General features: G+C 37.0%; 1 protein-coding gene across 8 annotated transcripts in view; it reads left to right on the top strand.

Annotated features, from left to right (window-relative positions):
- Positions 1-17,798, top strand: part of fgfr2 (fibroblast growth factor receptor 2) — a 51,869-nt gene that overhangs the window by 16,744 nt on the left and 17,327 nt on the right. For 3 of the 8 annotated variants that reach the window (XM_051916677.1, XM_051916684.1, XM_051916685.1), the window contains 6 exons: positions 1,302-1,425; positions 6,511-6,701; positions 7,694-7,838; positions 10,512-10,714; positions 12,293-12,432; positions 15,144-15,265. In XM_051916677.1, coding sequence (XP_051772637.1) covers positions 1,302-1,425; positions 6,511-6,701; positions 7,694-7,838; positions 10,512-10,714; positions 12,293-12,432; positions 15,144-15,265 — 925 coding nt within the window. Of the gene's footprint in view, positions 1-1,301; positions 1,426-6,510; positions 6,702-6,945; positions 7,085-7,693; positions 7,839-10,511; positions 10,715-12,292; positions 12,433-15,143; positions 15,266-17,798 lie in introns of all 8 variants that reach the window. The other 5 variants (XM_051916681.1, XM_051916683.1, XM_051916680.1 and 2 more) reach the window with 5 other exon arrangements.

Here is a 17,798-nt window from a genome sequence, read left to right on the forward strand (position 1 = left end):
GTAGACCATGAACTGGTTCATTTGATAATCTAGACTTGAATGACCTTTTACAGTATTTACTGACAAAATAATGATAATTCCTTAGTTTAGTTTGGCTTTATATGTGTATTTATGTATGCATAATAAATATACACAGTACGCACACATATTACGTAAACAATCTTTTATTTTGGATGCGATTAATTGTGATTAATCGTTTGACAGTTTATATATATATAAACATTTTTAGAAGTCTGTTAGTGGGTTAGAGGAGGTGAAGTTTGAACTGCTTTAATAAAAAAGAAATATTTCCATTGATTGTCTTGGTCATGATTGGTGCAGCTAATGAAAACTTTTGGATTAATAATGATGAAATGTGATTATTAATCAAATATTATGATAATAAATATGAATGATTTTTAATAACAATAATAACTTTCAACATATGTGACCCTGGACCACAAAACCAGGTAAGGTATATTTGTAGCAATTTGTACATTGTATTTTTCTTTTATGCCAAAAATCATTAGGATATTAAGTAAAGATCATGTTCCATGAAGATATTTTGTAAATTTGCATTGGATATGCATTGCTAAGGACTTAATTTGGACAACTTTAAAGGTGATTTTCTCAATATTTAGATTTTTTTGCACCCTCAGATTCAGCTTTCAGATGATTTATGAATCTCAATTAAAAAAAAAAAAAATCAATTTCAATTTTTCCTTCAATTTTTCCTCATTTTGTGCTCCAGGGTCACATATATGCTTTGTAAACAAAAAATAATTAATTCAATGTGTCAGCAATGATTTGAATTTCATGTTAGAGTATACAAATCTTCATGGAAAAAGTAACCACCCTTCACCTACCCTACAGTTTCAGTGTAAATAAGATATCAAATACTTCATAAAATAAATAAATCATTGGATAACGTGCATAATCTAGAGTGCCTGAGGTAAACGAACCCTTATTTTGTCATCATTTGATGGGTCTCTAAAGGCCGAGGCTCGAGCAGGGTTGTGGAGTGAAAGTCTCCATGGAAGAGACGCTGGATTTTGTGGCCTGCAGTCACGAGAGCGGCATTCCTGAGGTGGGGGCGGGAGCTCGCTCGTCTGTCGGCACGGCGATATTACTTTTCCCATGGTGCTCTCGCTCGAAAAACCCTCATCTTCTGGGCCAATTTCTCTCTCTCCTGTTTGTTCTGTCAGTGCTGCTGTCAGATTTGCCCTCCATTTTGTAAGACGTCACACACAGGTGTGAACTTAACTGTTCAGAATGTGTCCTGGAAGTTTGTTTTTGATTTGATTTTTCCTTTTCCTTATCAGGTCCGGCTCCAGCACTGGACTCTAATCATGGAGAGCGTCGTTCCCTCTGATAAAGGAAACTACACCTGCCTAGTGGAGAACGCCTATGGATCCATCAATCACACCTACACGCTGGATGTAGTAGGTGAGTCTTGTTTACATGTGTGTAGACCGGTTTTTTCTTAGCAGGCCTCTTTGGATACTGGTAAACATGTAAGACTGGACAGCACAGCAACTGAAGTGGAGAGGAAAGAGAAGGGATAGTCAAAAATGCTTACCGTGGCTGTGTTTATTTGATCAAAAATGCTGTGAAAAACTGTAATATTGTTTCACACAAAGCTGTCGTGTGGCTTTAAAAGACTTGGAAGGCTTAATTTTCATTTTTGGGGTGAACTGGCCCTATAATTCATAGCTGTCTGCACTAGTTTGAGTAGACCTGCCCTATCTGACCTCAGAACCAAGCTATATTTTTGCATGCACACACCCATGAACAAAACGCAGACATGCAAGGCTCTCACACACATATATATGCTCCCTATTTAGGGCCCCTGTTCTGGGTTAAGTAAAAGCAGTCTTTCAGAAGGTCTCTGTTTTTCTTTTCTGTTTTATTGCAGGGCTGTAAAGCCCTTTTGTGTCTGGCTCAGTCTAATACTCTCATCACAGAGAAAGCAGGGGAGAAAAGAGGCAGAGGAAGGGATTATGCTGTTTTTCTCTTGTTGTTCTTCACTTTAATGTCAGACTAACCTACCTGGGAAGTCAATGAAAATGACATGATGAGAAAAAAAAGGTTGGGAGAGAGAGAAAACATTTTCCCTGTGTCTCGCTGACCCTTCGAACAGGTCAATGAAAGTTGCGCCAGTCTGAACTGGCCTGCATTTCAAAGCTGGACAAAGTACAAAGCACTGACACTTAAAAGAGCCAAAAAGACTCTAATTATTGCTGTTTACTGTGGATGTCGGCCAGATTCCAGCGCAGAAACTTCTACTGTAGATAACTTCCAACAATAGCCCCTTATACCAATTTGTGTGCACATTATATACCCATTTAAGTTTAGGACGCCCAGTCACCATCCGCTGCCACTCATAGCATGTTGGGTGCTAAAGTTATCACAGTAACTTTCACTTTTTTAACTTTAGTTAGTGTGTAATGTTGCTGTTTGAGCATAAACAACATCTGCAAAGTTACGACGCTCAAAGAAATTTCTAAAAGAAATTTTCTTTTACAGAAATCGCTTTTTAAGGACTACGACAATTAACGAGCTCCTTCTCGGGTTGATGACATCACAACCCCTAAAATTTACATAAACCCGCCCCCGAGAACACACAACAAAGGGGGTGTGGCCATGTTGGGCTGCTTTAGAGAAGAGGAAGAGTTGTTGTAGTAGAGTGTTGTTGACATGCCGTCATTTTACGCCGGACTGCTTCACAAACGAGGGTCAATTCAACACAAAAGATTAACATGACGGCACATGCTAGTGGATGAGTTGAATCAACTCCACAGCAACTACATAAATTTATCCACTAACCATTCAGAAACGTCCTAAAAGTTGTAACTTCTTCCTGAGTCTCTCCATCAGTGTCGACTCCGGTTTGAACAATGTAAGGCTGAACACTTTCGTCATTTTGTCTGCGTGAGATTCTCCAGCTTTGTTGTTGTTGAGCGACCGAAGCGCGAGCTGTTAAAGCTCAAAATATATTCTTTTTTTTTCTGAAAATGAAATGAAAAATGCTAAAGTTTTTGCTCACTTTGACTTGTTTGGGGAGCTTATTTTTTCATTACTTCATCTCTTTATTGTGTAGATAATATAAAGTGGTTCTTTGCACTGATAGCCACATAAACACATCTTCTGCATTATAAACCAGCAAAATCTCTTCTGATTGACGTTTCAAATGTAGTAACGCATCTCCACCCTGATTTCTCTCTCAGCCAATCACATGCCACAGCCCCTCCCGCGTGTGCTAAGTCAGCAGGTTACCCAGAGTTCAACAGTCTCGCTTCGGGATGCCAGATCAGCCTATAAATGCCTGGCTAATGATGTAATCAATCGATTGTGACTTGGTGGAGAATGCGGGCACTTGGCTCAACGTGTGGCTGACTCAATGGGTTTTTGGAGGAGGATCTGACCCTCAACCTGGTTTCAGTTGGGTTTTTGGAAAGTTAGGGTAGTGCACAAGTGGCTATCAAGTGTTTTAGCTTGAGTATTTTTGCCGTAACGTAACACACAATCAATCTAAAACACTTGCTAGCGACTCCAAAGGAAGACTTTCTGTCTTTCTGCATGGTATAGATCTTTGTGTGTGAGCAAAGTTTGTCTTGTTTGTTCTTCTTCTTCTTTTCTTTTCACTGCCCATCTGTTGGGCATCTTTTATACTCTGCATCCCTTTAACCCCAGCCCTTTCTCTTTTTTTCTCTTTCTGCTTTGCACCATTGTTTTGAGCTTTTCTTGTGCCCCCTCTGGTGCCCCTCAGTCCTAAATCCTCTTACATCCCCCGCAAACCTTCTCTGCATGTCTGTGAAGGTTGACCTCTCCACATCTCCTGTGTGACATCATGCTTGTGTGTCTGTGTACGTCGGGGTAACCAGGAGACGCGTCAGAATTACAGGGCGAGAGTAATGTTGTGTTGTGAAGACAATGAGGTGTGTGTTAGTAATGTGGTTTAGTCTGTTTAGTTTGTGATTTTTTCTTTGGAAAGAGTGATTCAGTAGTTCTAACTGTATCTAAAAGCAGGATTATTATAGTTAACCAAAACTAAAACATTTCTGTTACTTGAAATAAACGTTAACTGAAATAAAATATTAAAATTACGTGAACTTATTTTATTTCAGCTAGTTGCCAATGAAACATTTCTTATTTTCATTTAGTTTAACTTGATGTATTAAAACTAACTTTAATAAAAAAAAAACTAGGACAATATAGACATTCATAAAAATTACAGACACGACAAAATTATTAAAACTTACTGAAAAGTCTAAAAATATAAAAATAAAAACTTTTTAAACTAATAACAAATGAGTGCTGTCAAATCGATTAATCACAATTAATCGCATCTAACTTAAAAGTTTGTAAATATAATGTGTGTGTGTGTGTGTGTGTGTGTGTGTATATATATACACACATATTTACAAACGTTTTATGTTAGATCCGATTAATTGCGATTAATCGATTTGACAGCACTATAAAAATATAATATTATCTCGTTTATACTAAAATAACTCTGAAAAGTGAGTGTCCTAATAATAGGAAACTTCACTACCAAGTGTTTTAACTTATCATAACAAGTTTTTTGGGCAACAAAAATCATATCTGATCATATCTAAGTGGGAAAAGGGAATGAAATGAGAAGATTCCTGATACACCAATGCAGCAGGAACCGCAGCTGATATACGGTGGACACTGAACATCTGTCTTATTTTCCCCCCTCTTTGCCTTTCTTCATCTGTGTTTGTTCAGTCCTTATCTGCTGAGATAATGCAGCAGCCTCTGTTTTGTGAAGTCTTAACAGCAGTCTGATATGACAGTAGGTGTGGTGATCTGAATGCCAAATGTTCATGTATACCTTCACTGTCTTACTGCGCAAATTGGGCTGGTTATCGTTTGCGACCACTGACTGATTATTAATAAAGGTTAAGAAAAATTAAACCCACAAACAACTACACTGAAGATGAATATAACTGTTCTGTTCCAAGAGCTTGTAAGCTTCCTAACTAGACACGGGAATTGAAAGCTGTTTCAAACATTAGTGGGTAAATATTTGCTGCTTTACACATCAATTTGGTGAAATCTTAGACAGCACTGCATGTGTTCTTTGGCAGAGAAGGCAATCCCAGAATGCAGTGTGAGCAGCATCATTATCCAGTGGAAGTGTGTCATCCAAGGAAATGTAGTAGATTTTATTCAGTACTGAAAAGTATCAAAAGACAACATCTCAATCTAAATAAAATCTCAGTCATTAGTAAGCAACATGCTAACATAGATGCTAAGTTATTGGGTCCCTTGTGCAGATATTGTGAAGAGAGGTGTTTTTTTTGCACAAATAATTAAATTATCTGTTCAGGAAGAGCATTTCAAATCTTTTATGAGGTTTTATTTGTCTTAGAAGTTACCTGCCTTTGTAGACGCGGGTTTGAGAGTTTGAAACTATGATGTTGTGCTGTTGCGAGTTAGCCTCTTTATTGTTAATGTTCGGACAGAATCAAAATGGTACATACACTAACGTGTTTTGTGTTCAGTTTGTGTACAGTGTTTTGAAAGAAATTAAAATACTTTTATTCAGCAAGAATGCATTAAACTGATCAAAAGTGACAGTAACGGCATTTATAATAGTGCTATCAGATCGATTAATCGTGATTAATTGCATATAACATACAACTTTGTGTATGTATATATATATACACATACATATATTGGTGCTGTCAAATTGATTAATCGCAATTAAATGCATATAACATACAAGTTTATATATATATATATACATATTTGTGCTGTCAAATTGTTTAATCGCGATTATTCGCTTATAACATGAGTTTATATATGCATGCATATATTAGTGCTGTCAGATTGATTAATCGTGAATAATCGCTTATAACATACAAGTTTATATATACATACACATAAATCAATTATTCGCATATAACACAAGTTTATATCTACACATAGATTAGTGCTGTCAAATCGATTAATCGCGATTAATCGCATATAAACACAAGTTTATATATACACATTAGTGCTGTCAAATCGATTAATCGTAATTAATCGCATTTAACATAATATATATATATATATATATATGCATGTTGACTTATGTTAGATGCGATTAATTGATTTGATGTTACAAAAGATTTTTATTGCAAGTAAATGCTGTTATTTTGCGCACAAAATTTCAAGCAACACAACTGTTTTCAACATTGAAACTAATAATAATTGTTTCTTGAGCAGCAATGATTACTGAAGGATCATGTGACACTGAAGACTGGAGTAATGATGCTGAAAACTCAGCTTTGATCACAGGAATAAATTACACTTTAATATGTACTAAGATAGAAAACAGTTATTTCAAATTGTAATAATATTTCACAATATTCCTGTTTTTACTGAATTTTTGATCTCATAAACACAGCCTTGGTGAGCATAAGAGACTTTTTAAGAGAAAAGTGTAAACTTTTGAACGGTTGCGTCGCCGTACATGGTAAATATTCACATAATAATGCTCATTCTTCTGGTTTTTATCAGAGCGCTCTCCTCACCGGCCCATCCTTCAGGCAGGCCTGCCGGCCAACATCACTGTACATGTCGGAGGGGACGCAAAGTTCGTCTGTAAAGTTTACAGTGACGCTCAGCCTCACATCCAGTGGCTGCAGCACATTGTGAAGAACGGCAGCCGCTACGGCCCCGATGGACTCCCCTACGTCCGGGTGTTAAAGGTAGGCTTGGTTTTAATGTTTAAAAGAATCTAATTTGGCTATTTTTTGGAAAAAAGAATGCTTTTATTTTCAGATTTTAGAATTGAAAAGACTCTGTTCTTACAGGAGATATCCTTGTTTTTCTTATGCCATGAAATGGGTGGTGCTCCCTCCTTTTCCGCTCTCCTATCCTTCCTAAAGAGTACGAGAGATTGTAACAGGTTCCCATATGTGTGTTTTTGTCCCTCGTCACGGCACCCTCTAGCGCTCGGGCATAAACAGCTCGGACGTGGAAGTGCTCTTGCTCACCAATGTTACGGAAGAGGACTCTGGTCAATATACATGCCGAGTGTCCAATTATATCGGTGAGGTCAGCCAGTCCGGTTGGCTCACTGTCCTTCCAGGTAAAACCAAGAACGAGACGTTGATCCCCGGCGTTCCTTCCCCCTTCTGCTGGTATTTTGGGTTGTTTTTTTGTCGTCGTGGTGATCCTGGGATTTTCGCTGAGCCGTTGTGGTGTGGTTCTGGTGTTTTATTTTCCTTATTTTTTTGGTGGATCTTTCCTGGTGCCCCTGCCATCCAGCCAATCAGCCATGGAAACAAGCCTTTGGTCTGTCATTGCCACTGCCTTCCTGTTCTGTTCTGTGTCAACTTCCCATGTCTGTTTTTCCCTTTCCTTTATCACTTTCCTTTATTTTCTCTCTTGGCGAAAGGCAGTGGCTTGTTTTCCATGTTTCTTCACTTGTGTTTGCATGGACCCTTGAGGATCTGATGGGTTCACCTGCGTTTATGGCGATTTTTTTTTTTTCCTGCTCTTCCTGTTTGATGATCTTCTCTAACAAAGTGGAACATCTACCATTTCTGTAATGTGTAGATGGGAAATACAGCATTGAACATCTCTTTTTCTCTTCTTGGTATTTTGGGTCTGATTTGTTTCTTTTCTTCTTTCTTCCCTCCACTTCCAACATCTCCATCTTCCTCTTCTCCTGCGTTTCCTCCTCTGTTTCTCTCAGACGGCAGGTGTGAACACTACGGACAAAGAGATCGAGGTGCTCTACCTGCCTAATGTAACTTTCGAGGATGCGGGCGAGTATACATGCTTGGCGGGTAACTCTATTGGGATCTCCTATCACACTGCTTGGTTGACGGTGCTTCCAGGTACACACTCGTCCTCTACTGCTTCTGTACACACACTTCCTTTATGTCGACGTTGGTTGATATCGACGTTCTTTGAGAGGAAACGAGAGGCACTTGGGATGGTGTTCTGTTTTCACTTTAACTCTCTGGTGCTCTTTGGTCATTTTTGACTGAAAAATTTTATTTATTTATTTTTTACTTGGTAAGGGTTTTAGCACTTGCTATGTGGAAAAAAAAAATCATGGACATGATTTGAAAAGGTTAAATGGTCCTGAAAAAATAGTCAAACTTGTATTGTTCACGGTCAAAAATGAGCACATTGGAAATTAATGGGAAGCAAATTTCATCTAGTGGAAACTTTTGGTACTGCGGCCAAACAAAATCTGACTGAAAGCTCATTTTTTGAGATATCAAGCTCATATTGGGAACATGACTTGTTTAGATTTATGGCTTTGATTTTCTCGCAGTTTTAGAGTAAAAATTGTTTTATAAAATATATATTTCATATAAAAATTTAAAATAGTATTTTTGTGCATTTTTCATAACAATAAACGTAAAATTCTATACCTTGAAGTTCACTTTTTTTTTAACAATAATATGCCAAGTGTCATCTTCAAAAAGAGACCAAAATTAAAATTTGTTGCTCCAAAGCATTCAAGATTTATGGCAGTTTAAGTTGGAAATTTAATTTTCAGGTCTATGCTCAAAAAGTGAATAAATGGATTATAACTACAGCGTAAATATAATTTGGTACAATAAAATCCCCTAAAAATATATTAAATAAAAAGCATTATCGAACTAAAATATAGTACATTAATTTAAATGAAATAAAAAATAAAATGTCTGCCATTTTTGACCGCCACACGAAGAGCACCAGAGGGTTCGTTTTAGTTAAAGTTTTAGTAATTTTGTTGTGTGTTTTTGTCATTTTTTTTTTTTTAGTATTTTAGTAAACTATAAGATAATGAGAAATGTTAACTATATTTTATTTTGTTTCAGTTAAGGTTTATTTTGTTATGGTTTTAATGAAAATAACCCCAGCCATTTTTCTAAAAATTGTACATTCTTTATTGTTGAACATTTAATTTGTTCAGCATTGTAATTTATTTGTTCATCAAATGTAAAATAATCTTTAAAAATCTCTAAAACTGTTCCCAAGTGTCTCGAGATCCTTGTGTTGTTTTTTTGTTTGTTTTTTTAATATCTCTTACTAACTAACATTTTACTGGTTGCATGTTTGGAACGACAAAGAATAGTTCATCTGAAATTAAAATTCTGTCATTATTTACTCACTTTCATGTTGTTTAATGTATGACCGACTTTCTTCAGTGGAACGAAAACTTTTCCAGATAATGTGAATGAAAGAATTATGTGTTATATGTTCTGTGTTCTGTTCTTTGCCTAAAACAATGGAATATATTGCACAAATCTAATAAACTAATTTAATGCTGCTTATGAACTAATTTAATGCTGATATTCTTCATAATCAGCTCTTTTTCAAAATCTCCCAGTGTTTCATTGAAGAAAGAGAAATGACATGAGAGTGTTAATGATGATAAAATGTTGGTTTTTAGGTGAACTATTCTTAAAAGTCTTTTTCTATTTAAGCTCTAATAACTGTTTTGTTCTCTAAAGAAAGTCTTACTTTCGCAAATGCTGGACTTTCTTAGTTATTAGAGCCACTTCACAACCAGTCTGCGTGTGTGTGGGTGTGTGAGTGTGTGTGTGTATATCTAAATGTGACAGACTCTAGATCTTTTAGTACATGTCCACAAATTTTGGGCAGGTTTAACTAAATATTAGTGAAATGTTTCATAGTTTTGGAAACACAAGGGCTGTCTGTCATCACGCACAAGGCAGTGTCAAGTGTGCACACTAACATACATAATGCAACAGCGTGAACCTCACTGCATTTTAATAAGAGTCCATTTCCTGACAAGGAAACAGACAAAATCTTTGACCGCAAATGGCACCACTTACTGGTGTGCAGTCAGACAGATGGAAGTCTGTGTGTGTGTGTGTGTGTGTGTGTGATTGTATCCATGAAGTGTGTATTTCTGAAGGACCTCAAGTGTCAGGAAGTACTTCAATACTGTGGTCATATGCAAACCATTTTGTAAGCGTGTGTATGTTCGCAGAGGCCATTGAGTGTCAGGAAATATGCTGTGATAGAAAGAAAGATCACCGAGGAGATCTCTTTAATATCTCACTTATTAAATGGAGATCAAATTTAGGCTTAGGTCTCAGATTTTTCTCCTAAGATGCCAGAAAACTCACATGTGTCTCCAAGACCATGATCTGAACTGCCGAAGTTGATATTTAAATGAAAAGTTTCCTGAACATCTAAACAAAATCTCCATCTGAGTGTCTTTTATTAGTTATTTAATGATACAACCTTGGAAGGAAAGATATTTGTAGACATTTTTATAGTGTGAGTCAGAGTTTAAAGCGATTGGTGTGTCAGATGTGTGTGTGTGTGTGTGTTCATCAGGTGACTATTCCTTCGTCACCTTCACCTTTTCCTCTTTTTCTGTTTTGTTGTCTTTGGTGGAACATCTTGGAACCTTAATGTCCTTCATAAGCATCTTAACACTGTGCCGTGTCCAACATTAAGGTTTCTGGTGCTCTGTCACTTCAGGAGTGCCTTAGTTTGTTTCCTCACGTCTTAGTTCGATCCTTCTCGCTACTCTACAGTAGAGCCAGACATCAGCGATCCGGAGTACCCTCCGGACTATGTGGAGATCGCCATCTACTGCATAGGCGTCTTTCTCATCGCCTGTATGGTGGTGATCGTGGTGGTTTGCCGAATGAGGACGTCGGCTAAGAAGCCTGATTTCGGGAGTCAGCCGGCAGTGCACAAGCTGACCAAACAGATCCCTCTGCGGCGCCAGGTAACAGAAAGTAGATAAAGAGTTCCAGAAATCTTATACACACAAACACTCACACTAATATTAGAAGGATTTGTCTTTGAAATGTGTAGTTAGTTGGTTTTTAAGGGCAGGTTTATGTTTAGTGATTTGAACCAACCTCTTATTTTAAAGAGTTTTATATTGAACTCTAGGGTTCTTGACTTGATTGACTTTATGCCAAAAATGTTCTTTATGAGGAGAAATGATTGCATAATACTCTCATGTTTAATGGGTTTTTTCACATTTTTCTTCTGATAAAGTATGTTTACAAAATGCTTAATTCATAAAATGTAATAAAAATTAAAATTATTATCATAATTGTAAAAAGATAATTGAGACTGAAGTAATTGAGAAGATAATTATATAAATTATGTTTGGGATCTGTAAGATTTTTTATGTTTTTAAAGAAGTTTCGTCTGCTCACCAAGGCTGAATTTATTTAATTAAAAATGCAGTAAAAACAGTAATATTGTTACAATTTAAAACAACTGTTTTCTATTTGAATATATATTTTATAAAGTAATTTATTCCTGCGATCAAAGCTCCCGTCTTCAGTGTCACATGATCCTTCAGAAATCATTCTAATATGATGATTTAATGATCAACAAACATTTATTGTGTACAATATTTTTTTTCAGGATTCTTTGATGAATAGAAGGTTCAAAAGAACAGTGTTTATTTGAAATATAATCTTTTGTAACATTATAAACGTCTTTACTGTCACTTTTGATCGATTTAATGCATCCTTGCTGAATAAAAGTACTAATTTCTTTTCAAACAAAATAAAAATAAAAATTCTTACTGACCCCAAACTTTTGAACAGGTAGTGTATAATGTTAAAAAAGCTTTGTATTTCAGATAAATGCTGTTCTTTTGAACCTTCTATTCATCAAGGGGAAAAAAAAAAAACATTGATAATAATCATAAATGTTTCTTGAGCAGCAAATCATCATATTAGAATGATTTCTGAAGGATCATGTGACACTGAAGACTGGAGTAATGATGCTGAAAATTCAGAGGAATAAATTACACTGTACAATATATTCAAATAGAAAACAGTTGTAATAATATTTCACAATATTACTGTTTTTACTGTATTTTTTAATTAAATAAATGCAGCCTTGGTGAGCAGATGAAACTTTTTTTAAAAACACTAAAAATCTTACCGATCCCAAACTTTTGAGCGGTAGTGTATATAGTGAATGAAAGTGTTCTCGATTAAAAGTTTTGTGCAGTGGTGATTTGTTAGATGTTGTAATTTACTGAATAACATGTCAAGTTCTTTTGTTGAGACGTTGAAGGTATTCAAAATGGTGGTAAGTTGGAAACATTCTTTAAAACCATGAAATTTCTCACATATTTTTGAACTGCATGGCTTTTAGGTAAAGTTACTTCAATACAGCCTGATTCCTTCAATTTTATGCTATGATTTGTATCAGTCACAGATTACTGTAAAGATGATGTTAAGGCACACACACACACACACACACACATATAGAGCTGTTAATAGTATATGACTCCGCCTCCAAGACTCAGGTGATCAGCCATCCATCTTTCCCCTTACAGGTGTCCTCTGACTCCAGCTCCTCCATGAGCTCTAGCACGCCATTGGTCAGAATCACCACTCGCCGTAGCTCCGCCCACGACGACCCCATCCCCGAGTATGACCTCCCTGAGGACCCGCGCTGGGAGTTCTCAAGAGACAAGTGAGCATTTATTAAATTCAAAGTGTAATCTCGCATCTTTTTCACTCATAAATCATTCTTATACACTTATGTCTAATTATTAACCTGTGACTTAAGCAGGAGCAGCGTACAATCAATCATTCATAACACAACACATTACCCTTATTTCATTATTAGACCATTATTCCCGCAGAAATTAAATGCATGTTTGTCATATTTTTCTGGAAGATATGAGCAGCTGTTGATATGTTTTGTTAGCATCACATGTTCTCTGACCGTGTGACTGGACATACAGAACCAGAGAAACTCACAGATTAATGTTTAATTGTCATGCTTAATATTTACGAAATGCTTCCGGCATCACTTGGAGATTTACAATGGATCGTGTTACAGATTTCTAACTAATGACTAAGAAATCCTGTTTAATCAATCTGTCACTAACATGGTGGTTTAAAAGGTGTGTGTCTGTACTTTGATTGTCTCGAGGATGATTTGTAAGCAGTTTGAGAGTTTAACATGCTATTATTCAACTCCAAACTATAACCAAGTCTTTATTTATTAAATTGATCATGGAAACTCAACAAATACATGCGGAGTTACTCATTTTTTTTCCGCAGGATTATGCAGTGGATAACAGTCCTTACATGTGTGATAAATAATGGTAATTCTATAGGTGAAGGGAAGCACCGTTTTATGGAATATTTTAACTTCCCACCCACTACAGGAATTGGTGCTCTTCGGCAGACGAGCTGAGACATGTGTTTTTGAGAGGAACGCAAGATCTATGAAAGAAACCACTTTTTAATTTACTTGATATTAGCCAAACTTATTAAGTTAAAGTTAAGCTATTACGTGAGTTAACTCTCTCTGTGTCTGCTGTCTTCATCCCTCATGACGAGCCCCAGGGCACATGCCATGCAGAAGACTGAGGAATGTCAGCGTTTGTGGTCGGCATGGAGGATAAACATAACATTGATTATCTGTGGTGGGCCGGAGTAGACAGAGGCCGCCATTGACCGTACGGCACAGAGGGGGATTGTGTTATCATAGCCACAGATCGGCCCCGGGCCCCGCTGCGGGTGTGAATGTTTACATAGCCCAGTGGTGGAGGGGGCCGGGGACAGACCCAGCACCTGTCAATCAAAGGATGACTGAGGGCCAATGGCAGGGCATAAGGTCGAATGTCACAGTTACTGTGAGGGATGAAGATGAAGTGTGTGTGTTTATTTCCAAACTTGATCTAATTAGGGAACAAATTTGCTGGAAAATGCCATCAAAAGTCGGATAAATCAGATCATTTCTCAGAAGGATAGGTGGTTCATAAATGTCTTGTGTCCTTGCAAAAAATAGCTATGGTTACTTTAGTTTTTGTTGAAGGGGGCATGACATGAATTTTATTTTTATTATTTTAATACTTATAATGTTAAAGGATTAGTTCACTTCTGAATTAAAATTTCCTGATAATTTACTCACCTCCATGTCATCCAAGATGTTCATGTCTTTCTTTCTTCAGTCGAAAAGAAATTGAGGAAAACATTCCAGGATTTTTCTCCATATAGTGGACTTCACTGGGGTTCAACGGGTTGAAGGTCCAAATGTCAGTTTCAGTGCAGCTTCAAAGAGCTCTACATGATCCCAGACGAGGAATAAGAGTCTTATCTAGAGAAACGATCTAAAAAAAATAAAAAATATATACTTTTTGACCACAAATGCTCGTCTTGCACTGCTCTGTGATGCTCCACGTATTATGTAATCATGTTGGAAAGGTCACAGCGAAAAAAACTCCTCCAACTTCAAAATCGTCAGACATTGTTGTTTTACCTTTTTTTGTAAAGGGTGTTTGACTTAATCTTTGCACGTTCACTTTGTAAACACTGGATCGGTACTTCCGCCTACGTCACGCGTGACCTTTCCAACATGATTACGTAATGCGTGGAGCATCACAGAGCAGTGAAAGACGAGCATTTGTGGTTAAAAAGTATATAATTGTTATTTTTTTTAGGAAATGTCCGATGGTTTCTCTAGATAAGACTCTTATTCCTCGTCTGGGATCATGTAGAGCTCTTTGAAGCTGCACTGAAACTGACATTTCAACCTGTTGAACCCCAGTGAAGTCCACTATATGGAGAAAAATCCTGGAATGTTTTCCTCAAAAACAATTTCTTTTCAACTGAAGAAAGTTTAAAATGTATTCATTAGTTTTGCCATTCTGTTAGATGTAATACACTTGGCGCCTCCTAATCGATGTCTAAGTTACAACTCTCTCTTAATACATTCTCTAATCTTTTTTGCACTTGACCAGAGCACGCTAGTCAAGTGTTAACCCCGGTATCCATCCCTCTCTTACACACTCTAAGAAAGTCTCTAAATCCCCAAAGGCATATTGTTGCTCACCCCAGAGGAGCGTAACTCTAGATCTCCCAGCCAGACATTCAGCTGTCACACTCGCTAATGTCTAATGTAAGCTTTGCAACGGAAGGCAAAGGGCATCCACTTAACACCTACGAGTTAGGTAAACACAACAGAGCGCCAACGCATGCACTCGCAACTCTGATATACGGTTAAATGACGCGAATGCTTGCGTTTAGAGACAGACTTTGGCGGTGTCTCCAAACATAGTTTGTAATTGCATGTGGGAACTGAAAACGTCTGTCTGGATGGATCATAAATAAGTTCTATCAAGAGTGTTGAGTTCCTCTGTAATGTTTGTGGTCTTTGGTTTGTTTGTGCAGGTTAACTCTGGGTAAACCTCTTGGCGAGGGCTGCTTTGGGCAGGTTGTGATGGCTGAAGCTCTTGGCATCGACAAGGACAAACCTAAAGAGGCCGTGACGGTGGCTGTCAAGATGCTGAAAGGTAAATGTTTCTACATGAGTAAAATTGCGCCCTGTTGAGCGTCCTCGGTCAACATTTACCCTTAGTTTGCTTGCAGTATCTGAAGGTTTTTATTCATCCAGGCCTTTGCAGAATTTGAATTTGTGTGCAACTGGACAATTATTTGCATTTACTTTAATTTATTGGAAAACATTTCACTGCTAATGGCTTCATCAGATGTGGGATGGTGGGAATTACTTGACATTTAACCTCATCGGCTCATAAATTGATGTGGGCGTCACCTTTCAAATGGTTCGAATTGCTTTTTACAAGAGAGCTGCCTCTCTGATGCTGTGAATCACAAAACTACTGGTTCAGATATGGATGGTACACAAGTGAAAGATCAAAGCCCGGCAGATACAGGCTACAAATCACACCAGCTCAGCAGACGGATAAAATTCACATGTGATATTCTGCAGAACAAGAACGGCACTTTTACACTGTTTTATGCAGAAGACCGAGTGTTCAAAGAAGAGTAAAGCGATCGAAGATGAAGGGATGCAAAACATGTCAAGAAATCTCTAATAATGTGTGCAAGGCATTTGCTAAAACAGCTAAAGACACGGGCAGGCAGAGCACAACACAGACAGAATAATATTATCATATGGACCATATGAGGCTAAAATATCAGTGAAAACCTGGACATTTTTCAACAAAAACAGCGGTGTTATGATCCCAGCAACACACAAAGACAACTCCCTGAAGCATCATCACGTCCTAACACTTGTTTATAAGCATTTATGATTCATAACGTCAGGGATTCATATATAAATTTATATACTGACCATCTGCCATCTTGAGCTCTAGATATCAGTATCGGATTCATGTAATTAATTAAATAATTAATATATTCATTTAATTATATATATAATATTTGAATTAAATGGATTATATATATATATAGTTTATATATATATATATATATAACTCTCAATATATATATATATATAGTTTAAATATATATATATATATTGAGCTGTAGATATCAGTATCGGATTAAATCAATTAAATAATTCATATTTAATTATATATGTATGTATATATGTTTAATTAGATATTAAATAGTAAAAATGAGTAAAATAAATTATATATACATATACATGCATGCAATCCTGAGCTCTAAATATAGGTCTCTGCTATTAATATATATATATATATATATATATATATATACACATAGTATGCTTATTATATTGTACATTTAATTAATTTAAACTGTTGTACACCTCATTACTTATGTATTTTTTCATTTATATTTTAGTTTATATATTTACTTCTATTTATATATGTACCTTAACAATAACTTTTTTTTGTAATATTTTTAGACATAATAAATGTGATTGTATATTGATGTCTATTTGGAGTGATTTTAAAACACTTCATTTTGAGACACTTCTGGGCACATTTATCACAAATCGGCCAAATATCAAAATATTTAAAAAAATCCAGATTGATATTAAAGCTACTTGAAATAAGCTAAAGCTGCTTTTCCACCAAAATTACGTAGAACAATTTGTCCCAGGAACTTTTTTCCCTCAGACCTGTTGCTGTCTGTGTTTCCAACGCGGTCTAAAGAAATCCAGCTGGATTTTGTTCTAAATAAAGCCTGAACCTCATCGTCGGTCCATCGGTCGTATTTTTTACACTCCATTGTTGATTTGAAAAGCAAACTACTCTTACTGCACCGCAACAGACTTGTAAAAATGATGGTTGAAATAAAATGCTGAGTGAACTCAACCAATCAGCACGTTCAGCGAGTAAGTCCCACCCCTGAAAGTTCCTGAACTTTGAAAAAGTACTACCTCGTGAGCAGGGACTTTCTGAGGGGGACATTTTTACCCGAAACTTCATTTAGACCCTGGTCCATGCGGTTGAAACACACGAGTACCACCCCAAAGTCCCTAGTTCCTGGGGAACAGCTTAAGAGTGTTTTAATTGGGTACATATTTACAACTAAGAAATGAACCAGACTAGTTAATGTATATGATCTGAGAATGTGCTTATGTTGAGACGGGGAGAAAGTGGGAGACGAGGTCTTTACTGTAGAGGCCTGCACAGGGTTATTTGTTGGTGCTGAGTGATGCTGGTAGAGCTCGGGTCAAGAGGCCGCATAGCTGACCCGGCGCTCTCCAGCTGCACGGCTCTCGCTCTTCACCTGCACAAAGAAAGACCCTCACACTGAAAGAAAGAAAAGAGAGTGGGGGAGGGAGCAAGCGTCTCAAAAGAAGTTTTACTGATGGAGAGCGGGCCGAGGGGGCAGGGCTGCAGTGGAGAAAACACTTGAAACAAGAGCCTGTTCACCACTTACACCTGGCTTAATTACTGGCCCCCGAAAAACATTTAGAAACTTAAAGAAATGTTCGTCCTGCCGTACTACAATAACACAGGTTAAGCATGAAAATCATTTTTGGGCCACTGAACAGAATCTCAGTTTTTTAGAGAAACGTTCATGATTCTTGTATGGAAGGAAGAGTGCACAGCATTCTTAGGAGAAGAAACTGGAGTAAGATAAGAC

The sequence above is a fragment of the Ctenopharyngodon idella genome, chromosome 13 (assembly GCF_019924925.1).
Source record: "Ctenopharyngodon idella isolate HZGC_01 chromosome 13, HZGC01, whole genome shotgun sequence".
NCBI classification, from domain to species: Eukaryota; Metazoa; Chordata; class Actinopteri; order Cypriniformes; family Xenocyprididae; genus Ctenopharyngodon; species Ctenopharyngodon idella.